This window comes from Scyliorhinus torazame, chromosome 17 (assembly GCF_047496885.1).
Source record: "Scyliorhinus torazame isolate Kashiwa2021f chromosome 17, sScyTor2.1, whole genome shotgun sequence".
Classification (NCBI taxonomy): Eukaryota; Metazoa; Chordata; class Chondrichthyes; order Carcharhiniformes; family Scyliorhinidae; genus Scyliorhinus; species Scyliorhinus torazame.
In genome coordinates, this window is record NC_092723.1 from 137,720,477 (window position 1) to 137,732,632 (window position 12,156).

General features: G+C 48.0%; 1 protein-coding gene across 2 annotated transcripts in view; it reads left to right on the forward strand.

The window, feature by feature from the left end:
- Nucleotides 1-12,156, forward strand: part of LOC140394178 (protein kinase C beta type) — a 532,929-nt gene that overhangs the window by 456,778 nt on the left and 63,995 nt on the right. For both annotated transcript variants that reach the window (XM_072481132.1, XM_072481130.1), the window contains exons 14-15: nucleotides 5,895-5,975; nucleotides 6,292-6,399. In XM_072481132.1, coding sequence (XP_072337233.1) covers nucleotides 5,895-5,975; nucleotides 6,292-6,399 — 189 coding nt within the window. The remainder of the gene's footprint in view (nucleotides 1-5,894; nucleotides 5,976-6,291; nucleotides 6,400-12,156) is intronic.

Genomic DNA, 12,156 nt, shown 5'->3' on the forward strand with positions numbered 1-12,156 from the left:
GGATTGTGGGAGGAAACCCACGCGGACATGGGGAAAATGGGCAAACTCCGCACAGTCACCCGAGACTGGAATTGAACGCGAGTCCCTGACGCTGTGAGGCAGCAGTGCTAACCACTATGATACCGTGCTGCCCTTTGTTAGTTTTATTTCAACCCTGAAAATTCACCCTGTCCCTGGATTGAGGTTGCAGCTGAAATGTAAAGGCCGCCTTGCCAATTGGCCCACCTGCCAATCGTAGAAGCAGACGGCCACGTAGAATTGTGTTTGATTGTCCCCTTAATATGTTAAATTGCCTGCTTGATTTTTGGCAGGCATGCTTTCGACACTCGTGTGTGTTTGCCAACTGAAATAGTGCGCGATGGTGGCAGGATGCACACCCGCTATTTTCTCCAACAAGTTTGGGTGCTTCAGGGTTTGGCGCACCTCCACCCGCCTGCCCGATCCATATAAACCTCTGGCCAAGGAAATAGATGTAGAATTTGCTGCCCAATATGGAGTCCCATTACTCTACATGTTCCAAATCCAAAGCGTTAAAGAGCAGGTTGACAGCAGTAGCTCATTGGGCAGACCCAAGTCTCTTTTTCTTTCTTTCTCTCCCTTGTTCTTTTTGTGACTAAACTCCTTTCCCTTGCATGTCCTCTCTCGTGCGCTTGCACTCGTTCTCCCTCTTTTGCTCGCATCTTCTCTTTCCCGCTGCCCTTCCTTTTTCGTGTGTCCCCCGCTCCATTTTCTTGCTCCCTCATTAGCAATTCTCTCACTCTGATATTATTATACAGTTGAAATTAACCTGATACATGGGCAATAGAGTCGTGCTTGCTGTGAGCTGTTGGCTCTGTCTGTGATTGTAGGCCTTTGATGCACGATCAATGACCACTAAAGCGAGGTTGTAGTCCAACTGAAGGCTTTAATAAGCTATATGTTTCCCCCAGCAGCTCAGGTACAGAATGAAGGCTGCTGGGGCGGCACTGGTTCTTATACCCTGCCTAGCAGGGCGGAGCTATCATACATTCTAACCAATCGAAAGCATACAGTTTCCACCAATGGTGCTTTAGCCTATCAGGCACCATAATACCTATAATACCACATTCACCCCCTGTTAAAAAAGAGTCTGGCGGGTGTGGTGGCCTGAAACTACAAAACATGGCAACGTGGTATAATTAGTTATGGAGGTACCGTAATACCTCCGTACAGTGTTTAGTAACTATTTACAATTCTGCTAGCTATGTACATTTGATGGTTTATATTTACAGTTTACAATTAAAATGAAGCAATCAGTCGATTGGGGGCCCTGGTCGTCCTCTGTGATCGTCGGAGCTTCGGTGGTGACTCCGGTGGCGGCTCGGGCGTCTTTGACTCCGGGAGCATGGCTTCGATCTCCATGGCAGCTTCGGCATCCCTAGACAGCGCTGGTGGGGAAAACGGTTGACCTGGGAAGGGAGCGCCTGCGGGGGGAGTCGGTGGGTGGGTGGGCCTAGACGCGGCCGGCGGAAGGACCGATCCTCCTGGAAGGCGCTGCGGTGGAGGGGAGGGTGAGAATGGTGGCTGGGATGTGCCTGGGGTTCTGGCGTGCGCCAGGTCCCGTAGGGAGACCGTATCTTGTCGGCCGTCGGGGTACGCCACATAGGCGTACTGGGGGTTAGCATGGAGCAGATGGACCCTCTCAACCAACTTGTGCGCCCGCACGTGTTTTCGGAGCAGAATGGGTCCGGGTGCTGCCAGCCAGGTCGGGAGCGAGGTCCCAGAGGAGGACTTCCGAGGGAAGACAAGGAGGCGTTCGTGAGGTGTCTGATTGGTGGTCGTACAAAGCAGTGACCGGATGGAGTGGAAGGCATCCGGGAGGACTTCTTGCCAGCGGGAGACTGGGAGGTTCCTGGACCGTAGGGCCAGTAGGACGGTCTTCCAGACCGTTCCGTTCTCCCCCTCTACCTGTCCGTTACCCCGGGGGTTGTAACTGGTCGTCCTGCTCGAGGCAATGCCCCTGCTGAGCAGGAATTGACGCTGTTCGTCGCTCATAAAGGAGGACCCCCATCACTGTGTATGTAAGCGGGAAACCCGAACAATGCAAAAATGCTATGGAGGGCCTTGATGACGGTGGTTGCGGTCATGTCGGGGCAGGGTATGGTGAATGGGAACCGGGAGTACTTGTCAATCACGTTCAGAAAGTAAGTGTTGCGGTCGGTGGAGGGGAGGGGGCCTTTGAAGTCCATGCTGAGGCGGTCAAAGGGACGGGAAGCCTTTATCAGGTGCGCTTTCTCTGGTCGGTAGAAGTGCGGTTTGCACTCCGCGCAGATTTGGCAGTCCCTGGTGGTTGTCCTGACCTCCTCAATGGAGAAGGGCAGGTTGCGGGTCTTGACAAAATGGAAAAAGCGAGTGACCCCGGATGGCAGTGGTCCTCGTGGAGGGCTCGGAGGCGGTCCACTTGTGCAGTGGCACATGTGCCGCGGGACAGGGCATCAGGAGGCGCGTTTAGCTTCCCGGGACGATACATGATCTCGTAGTTGTAGGTGGAGAGTTCGATCCTCCACCGCAAGATCTTGTCGTTTTTTATCTTGCCCCGCTGTGCATTATCAAACATGAAAGCAACCGACCGTTGGTCTGTGAGGAGAGTGAATCTCCTGCCGGCCAGGTAATGCCTCCAATGTCACACAGCTTCTAATATGGCCTGGGCCTCCTTTTCGACTGAGGAGTGGTGGATTTCGGAAGCATGGAGGGTACGAGAGAAGAAGGCCACTGGTCTGTCCGCTTGGTTGAGGGTGGCCGCCAGAGCTACGTCAGATGCATCGCTCTTGACCTGGAAGGGGAGGGATTCGTCGATGGCGTGCATAGTGGCCTTTGCAATGTCTGCTTTGATGCGGCTGAAGGCCTGGTGGGCCTCTATCGACAGGGGAAAAGCTGTGTATTGGATCAGGGGACGGGCCTTGTCCACGTAGTTGGGGACCCACTGGGCGTAGTAGCAAAAACACCCTAGGCACGTTTCAGGGCCTTGGAGCAGTGAGGGAGGGGGAACTCCATAAGGGGGCGCATGAGTTCAGGGTCGGAGCCTATAACTCCATTTCGCACTACGTAGCCGAGGATGGCTAGGCGGTCGGTGCTAAACACGCATTTATCCTTGTTGTATGTAAGGTTAAGGATTTTAACGGTCTGGAGAAATTTTCGGAGGTTGGTGTCGTGGTCCTGCTGGTCATGGCCTCAGATGGTGACTTTATCAAGATACGGGAATGTTGCCCGTAAACCGTACCGGTCAACCATTCGGTCCATCTCACACTGGAAGACCTAATAAAGATCCCGTTGGTGACACCGAAGGGAACCCTTAAGAAGTGATAGAGCCGCCCATCTGCCTCGATGGCAGTGTATTTGCGGTCACTAGGATGGGGAGCTGGTGGTAGGCGGACTTGAGATCCACCGTGGAGAAGACCTTATAATGCGCGATCCTGTTTACCAGGTCGGATATGCGGGGGAGAGGGTACGCGTCCAGCTGCGTAAACCTGTTGATGGTCTGACTGGAGTCGATGACCATCCTATGCTTCTCCCCGGTCTTTACCACCACTACTTGAGCTCTCCAGGGGCTGTTACTGCCTTCAATGACCCCTTCCCTCAGTAGCCTTTGGACCTCTGACCGAATAAAGATCCGGTCCTGGGCACTGTAGCGTCTGCTCCTGGTGGCGACAGGTTTGCAATCCGGGGTGAGGTTCGCAAACAGGGAAGGCGGGTCGACCTTAAGGGTCGCGAGGCCGCAGACAGTAAGGGGGGGGGGGGTATAGGGCCGCCGAATTTGAAGGTCAGACTTTGAAGGTTACACTGGAAGTCTAAACCCAGGAGTGTAGCCGCGCAGAGGTGGGGAAGGACGCAGAGACGGAAATTTTTGAACACCCTTCCCCGGACTGTGAGGTTTGCTACACAAAACCCCTTTATCTCCACTGAGTGTGAACAGCGCCTTACCGTGTCAGGGTGTATGAAGCTCTCCGTGCTCCCAGAGTCGATTAGGAAGGACGTCTCGTGCCCGTTGATGAATGCGGTCGTCGTAGCAGTTGAGAGTGTTCGAGGCCGAGACTGATCCAGAGTCACCGAGGCTAATCGCAGTAGTTGAGAGTTCTCTTCGGGCAGTGCGTGGTCAGCCGAGCTATGGTCCTGGGGGTTCATCCAAGATGGCAGCTCCCATTGGTCACACATGGCTGGGGGTGCACAAAATGGTGGCCGCGGAACAAGATGGCGGCACCCGGGGTCCGCACGTGGCCCTGGAATATGAAGATGGCAGCGACCACTGGCCGCACGAGGCCCGTGGAGAAGTTTGTGGTTGCAGTCCGCATTCGCCGGCGGAGACCGCGGCAACCGCACGGACCTGGCATACCCCCATGAAATGGCCCTTTTTGCTGCATCCCTTGCCGGTGGATGTGCGGGCCGGGCAGCGCTAGCGGGGGTGCTTGGCCTGCCCGCAAAAGTAGCAGCGGGGCCCCTCGGGATTGCCAGGCCGCCTTGCAGCGCAGGCCTGTGGGGGAATGGGGGAAGTCTCGGGGTCAGCCGCGGAGGGGTTCCACGCTGCCCAGGGCGCTGCCACGCGGTCAGGAACGTAAGGGCGGGCGTTTCTGGAGGCCATGTCCAGGGAGCCTGCAAGGGCCTGTGCCTTCCTGAGACCCAGGGTGTCCTTTTCTAACGGACGCTGGCGGATTTGTGAAGATAGCATACCTGCCACGAAAGCGTCCGTGTGTTCGCTTGCCGAAACTTGCGGGCAGATGCAGCTTCTTCCCAACACCAGGAGTGCATGGTAGAATTCCTCCAGCGATTTCCCCAGGGGTTTGTCGCCTTGTTGCAAGCAGGTGCCGGGCGTAGACCGGTTTACCGGGCGAATATAGTGTCCTTTTAGCAGCTCTATTGCTGCATCGAAGTCTTCCACTTCCTCGATGAGGGTGTAAATCTCCAGGCTCACCCTTGAGTGCAGGACGTGCAGTTTCTGCTCTGCCGTGGGTGCGTTTTCGGCCATCCCGAGATACCCTTTAAAGCACGCCAGCCAGTGCTTAAAGATTGCCGCTGAGTTCGCCGCGTGGGGGCTCAGTTGCAGACTCTCCGGCTTGATTCGGAGCTCCATCCTTTCTTCTTAAAAAAACTAGCTTATTAAATTGATGCACAATCAATGACCACTAAAGCAAGGTTGTAGTCCAACTGAAGGCTTTAATAAGCTAGATGTTTCTCCCAGCAGCTCGGGTACAGAATGAAGGCTGCTGGGGTGGCACTGGTTCTTATACTCCACCTAGCAGGGCGGAGCTATCATACGTTCCAACCAATAGAAAGCATACAGTTTCAACCAATGGTGCTTTAGTCTATCAGGTACCGTAATACCTATAATACCACAGCCTTTTTTCTGCTGTAACTGCAAATTCAAAATCTGCTGATCAGAAGTAGCAAATGATGGTGCCCGAGGCCTGGACTGTGTTGTATTCAGAAATGGGCCTTATCACAATGGAACAAATGAAACCTTAACCAGCCTACCTCAAGCTTCTAGCTGTTACCTGGCTGATTTCCATTGATTTGGAGTATGTTTTCTTTGTCTCTCATATAAAAGTTTCTCTTGAATTACGCCTCATCTTTCTGCTCAAACTATTTCCATACAACCATACTGGGAGAAAGAAAAGATGGAGATTGTAGTGTCATCTGTCACTTCCTGTCGAACTTGCTAATAGTTGCTATGTTTCTACAGCCCAGCCTGGTCATATCAACGACTTGAGATAACACTTCATTACCTTGTCCTGACATATCTTCCAGGAATGTACCTTGTCTTGGCACATGGTGGCACAGTTTATTGGAGCATGGACAGATAGTCCTATGTTTTAAATCAATATTTGTTTTGTGTAGTTGCTGCACCATCTGGCAAACTATTGCAATAATTTCTGTCTTTCCAGATCATTGCCTATCAGCCATATGGAAAGTCTGTGGATTGGTGGGCATACGGAGTGTTACTGTATGAAATGCTGGCGGGACAGGTAATGTTTAATTCGTTGAAGTCTTCAGTATGGTTTGTGTGATTGGAATAAATGTTTATGGCAGTCGGATGGAGGGAGTAGAGACTGCTGGAGGAACAGAATTTTTTTTTTTTAAATGGCTTTTATATCAAACATTTGGGTGGTGCATAGAGATCTGTGTTTGTGCATGTCTGGGTTTGTGTGTGCATGCCCATTTGTCCCAGTCAGTGTGCATATCCATTTGTATATGATTCTGTGTGTGTGTCTGGGTCCATGTTTCTCCACTCATGCCCTTTACAAACACATTACTAACTTTAATTTTTCCTCTTCTCTCCAGCCCCCTTTTGATGGTGAGGATGAAGATGAACTTTTCCAATCTATCATGGAGCACAACGTAACTTACCCCAAATCGATGTCCAAAGAAGCGGTGTCCATTTGCAAAGGAGTAAGTGTTGATTGATCTCTGGTTCAAACTGCTCTCTAGTGAGTCCCACATTCAGTCGAAGGAAACCATTGGTGTAGCTCAGCAAGGTGATAAATGTTATGAAGTTCAGGATGAACGTTGAACAAAAAAATCTCTTCATCATTCTGGTTGCAATTTTCAACCCAGATCCAAACCAGGTCAGCCCTCAGCTCTATATAAATACTCTCATTGACATCTCCTCCCTGCTACTGTGAATCAGGATTCAAAGTAGAAGCAGCTCTGAAGAATTTCTTGGCCGTGTTTTTTGCTTTCATGGGGTATGCTATGGAGGTGTACGATACATTGGATATGTGATTATACACTACAATGCTATGTAATATATACTGATACATTTATTGTATAGTTTTTAATACAATGCAATAAGTAGCCAATACATGTTATACATTAGGTTATAAAACTATAGAGTATACAACTCATGTTCTTATACAACAGATTATAATACTGTGCAATTTACAGCAGACAGCAGCATCTTCTGAAATAAATCTGGAGGTTTAAACATCCCAGATGGGTTAGCCATCAATCTGCATAACAAGGTGCACACATGGGCTGTGCACATGGAAGACATCAGGGAGTACCCAGCATGGATAGACAACTTGCCAGGGATTTGCATCCAATCTGCTTCTACTCATCTGCTGGCAAATCGGAGCACTAAGTAGCTTGCTGCTCTCTTAGGCTGAAGTGAATTTTGGCACAGGTCTTCTGGGATAATCGCCCAGAAGCCATTGCAAATTGGAACAACATTAAATCCTATCTGTCAGCTTTATTTCCCATAGTGTCATTCAAACCGGAAAGCAGAATGCTGTCAACAAAGAGATGATCATTGCAGCATCTGTTATCCATAATGCAATGACTTCTCACATGGCTGTAGAATCAGCTGCTGCAAAAATAAAACAAAAAAGTTGCACAGTCAGCAGTTTAACTTCGTGAATTGGCCAAGTTCGTGTTTGCAGGTCTATTAAAGTTGAAGTGTAGGAGGAAAGTAGATAAGTGTGGCATGGGAAATCTTTAAACACTCACTCTTGAGTAATATTGAACACTATATAAAAATCAAAAACTTACTGTCAACTCTTTAACAAACTGATTCTTACAACAAAATTAAACATAGGACACAAATAGATAAAGATTTCTTTCATATAATTGTATGTTATGTGAAACAAATAGAAATTAATCACTCTCTGAAAGCATTCTCGTGTTTGTAGCTGTTACTTTAGTCCGCTTGGCTGCAAGTTCTTTAAACATCATGCAATGTCTGTGTCGAATCCCTGTTTTAGTCACACATGTCACTGGCTTATTCATTCATTTCTTATGAAGGTGCACTCAGCTCTAGGATTAGCCCTTTCAGCTGTCAACTCTTTCCTCTTGGTAACTATTCCAACCAGACAAATATATTACACCATGGTGTCGGAGTGAAAGTGAAGCATTACCCAAAATGGTATGAATTAAACCACTCCATTCAGTTCCTCACCACTAGAGCTGCTCATCATTCCAAAAGGTTCGGGCAATTCTCGGGCCGGAATTTTCTGGCCATTCCTGCCAGCAGGATCTACTGACGGCAAACCCCTGCCACAGGTTCCCCAGCGAAGTGTGTGTGTGTGTGTGTGTGTGTGTGTGTGTGCAAGCAAACAACAGAAAACCCCAGTGACATCGGTGGGACCAGAAGGTCCCACCACCAACCAATGGTAGGCTGCCTCCACGAAACACACTGCGGGGTGCGTGGAAAATATCACCCATGGTTGTGACTTTTGGGATTTGCTATAAAGTCCTGAATACTAAGAGCTTGTACACGGGAGTTAGGTTAACTGACACTGATATCGGGTGGATAATGGCGAGTAGCCTGGAAAGCAGGTTTGGCGCCAACGTGCTATGGAGCCTGAGGGGGGATCAAGGAGGTCAGGGCACTGATGGAATACCCCTCAGCTCCTGCCAGGCTGCAGAGGGAGGGGTCCCACAAGAGTCCTGAGAGTGGGTTCCCCCCCCCCATCAGTCACTGCTGCCTGAAAGCTGATGAGCTGCCCAAGCAGTATAGTGAAAGACCATTGCGTTTTCACTTACCCTTTCCGAACACCTGCTTCTGCAGACAAACTTATTTAAAGCAGCAGCTGTTACAAGTCTCAGAGGCAATGTCTATAAACATTCTTGCTATGATTGACAGCTTCTCACCACATCAAAAGCAGCAAAGTAGCTTCACTTCCTCGTTTTCACAGCAGAAACCACTTAGCTGCTTTTGATGTGGTGAGGAGCAGAAATCACTTAGCTGCTTTTGATGTGGTGAGGAGCTGTCAGTCATAGCAAGAGTGTTTATAAACATTGTAGTTAGCTTCAAAGCAGGGTATTGGAGATGCATTCAAGCATGAAGGGAAAGATAAATGAACAATCTACCAAGTACCTGTGTCTGGACCAATAAAACTGTCAATAACTGACCAGTGAAATGTATTGCTAACCAAAGTGCCGCATCATTTTTTTCCATGTATCCCGTGTGAGAAAGGTGCAGCTATTCATGATAGTTTAACCTATTTGTTGCCAACAGTAGCCTAACCAAACACAACTGTCTATCATATGGTAGAATCTGCTTCTTGGGAGGGTGGAGAATGAGAAAAAAAGATGTTAAAGCACACAAATTCATGGGTCACATTGAGAAGAGTCCATTCTACCAATCCAAAGTGCTATTCACATTTATATCTCAACATCACTATATTACTGATTGGAAATTCCTACACGCAGTCTGGTTCTACAAGGCTTAGGGAGTGTTAAAAGCTAAAAACAAAACTAATCAAAAACTAAATCAACTCCATGGGATCTGTTGAAAGTTTTTTTTAAATTCTACTGAAAATCAAGTTAAACTGAAGGTAACTAGTAGAGTTGATGAAGCGGAGCCGGTGATGTGGTTTATTTGGACTTTCAGAAGGCTTTCAACAAAGACCCACATAAGAGATTAGCGTGTAAAATTAAAGTGCATGGGATTGGGGGTAGTGTATTAAGATAGATAGAAAACTGATTGACAAACAGGAAACAAAGAGTAGGTATAAATGGGTCCTTTTCCAAATGGCAGACAGTGACTAGGTGGGGTACCGCACGGATCGGTGCTGGGACCCCAGATACTTACAACATATATTAATGATTTAGATGAGGGAACAAAATGTAATATCTCCAAATTTGCAGATGACACAAAGCTGGGTGGGTGGGTGAGCTGTGAGGAAGATGCAGAGATCCTTCAGTGTGATTTGGACAAGTTGATTGAGTGGGCAAATGAATGGCAGATGCAGTATAATTTGAATAAGTGTGAAGTTATCCACCTTAATAGCAAAAATGGGAAGGAGGAGAGGGGAATGTGCAACAAGATGTGCATGTCCTCAGTCTCTGAAGGTAAGTATGCAGGTAGCAGGCGATAAAGAAGGCAAATGGTATGTTGGCCTTCATAGCAAGAAAATTAGAGTACAGGAGCAGGGATTTCTTGCTGCAATTATTCGGGGGCCTTGGTGAAGCCACACCTGGAATATTGTGTGCAATTTTGGTTTCCTTATCTGTGGAAGGGTGTACTTGCTATACATAAGAGTGCAGAGAAGGTTTACCAGACTTTTGCAAGAAACTGCAGTGTTGTGAACTCAGCCCAACGCATCACATAAGCTTGCCACCCCCACACTGATTCTGTATATACCTCCCGCTGCCTCAGGAAGGCAGACAGCATGATCATAGACCCCTCCCACCCAGGAATTACCGTCTTCCAGATCCTTCCATCAGGCAGAAGGTACAGAAGTCTGAAGACCCGCACATCCAGACATAGGAACAGGTTCTTCCCCACTGCTTTAAGACTCCTCAACGACTCCCCCTCGGACTGATCTGTTCGCTGTAAGAACACTATTGACGACGCCCTATGCTGCTCTTGCTCATGTATTTGCTTTGTTTGGCTCCTTGTTCCGCACTGTAACCAATCACTGTTTGTCGAAGTACCATTTACCAATGTTCTCTGTTGATTATTCTTTTTGTCTACTATGTACGTACTGTGTACGTTCTCTCAGCCGCAGAAAAATACTTTTCACTGTACTTCGGTACATGTGACAAATCAAATCCTGGGATGGCAGGACAGACATATGAGGAGAGATTGAGTCAGTTAGGATTGTATTCGCTGGAGCTCAGAAGAATGAGGGGGATCTCATAGAAACGGGTAAAATTTTAGCAGACTAGACCGGGTAGATACAGGAAAGATGTTGCCGATGGAGGGGGTGTCCAGAACCAGAACCAGGGGTCACAGTAGGAGTAAACCATATAGGACTGAGATGAGAAATTTCTTCACCCAGAGAGTGGTCAGCCTGTGAAATTTGTTACCATAAAAAGTAGTTGAGGCCAAAACATTTTGTTTTCAAGAAGCACTTGGGACGAAGGGGATCAAAGGATATGGCCGGGCAGGGGGGGGGGGGGGGGCGGGGGAAGGTGAAGTCAGGCTATTGAGTTGGATGATCGACCATGATCATAATGAATGGTGGAGCAGGCTCGAAGGCCTGAATGGCCTCCTCCTGCACCTATTTCCTATGTTTCTCAATCTGGTGTACATAAGGAATTGACAGAAGGGGTATGCAGCATTTGACTGTTGTTAGGAGAGTTATGTTTGTGTGCAGATAGTGAGATACCCCATGGGACTATCCTGCCCCTTGACTGCTTCCATTCTATCTTTTTAGTCAGGTACAAACTCTAAGAAAACAGACAGATTCACGGTTGGGCTAGTTAATTTGGACAAAACCATAAACCTGCACAAGTGTTTGATGAAACCTATCTGTATCAAATACTATCTGCCAACATACAAGTGAAAGGTTCTGTACAGTTGAAGGATGACGTGTTTAATCTTACAATCCGATAAATGTGTCAGTCAGATAGACCATTAAATTATCAATGAGACGCTTCAAATACTTTACAACTCAATCTTGTCAACATAAAGAGATATTGACAAAAAAAAATCACAGAAAGAACTTATCATAACCACTTAAAGATGTTGATCAAGCGAAGTCAACAATTCACTTGTCAAAACAGAATCCCTGATGAGCTCATGTTTTTATTGGTCTGGGCTCTCAGTCAAGCGTGCATAATGAGGACAGGTAGAACCCCAGATGTCTGGCCAAACCATTTCTGAACGGTTGGGTTTTTCTTTCAGTATTTCCACACATTGTTGTTCAATGGCTCATTGATATGTATATTATTTTTTGATAATTGAGCATGGAAGGGCATTGAGTTGGCATACAGTATATGGGGCCATGAAGAGTAGTTGGGGGGGGGGGCAGGCATGAGTTGGTGTGGAGAAAATGAGTGGCTTTGGGAGATGGCTGGCAGGGACTGGGTTAACATGGAGGATATGAGGGGCCATGGGAGATGGGAGTAGGTGGCTGTTGGGGGGATATGAGGAATAGGGGCTCAACTACTTTAATTACAACTGGATCAAAGAACCCAGGTGAGCCTTGGCACTCAACTTCCTGTGGCCATGTAGGATCCACTTCGGAGATTGGCAGATCCGGTCCCATGCTGCACCCACCTTTTTGGAGGGAAACTCATGCAATTCGGGCCTTTTAAACTGAGATGAGTCTGGGGATTTCTCGACTTGAGCTACCTGCCTATGTAGCTAAAATCCGGTCCGAAGTCAATAGGTCCCATGAAACCAAAAAAGAAAATTCTGGAAAATCTCAGCAGGTCTAAAAGCATCGGTAGGGAGAGAAATGAGCTAACGTTTCAAGT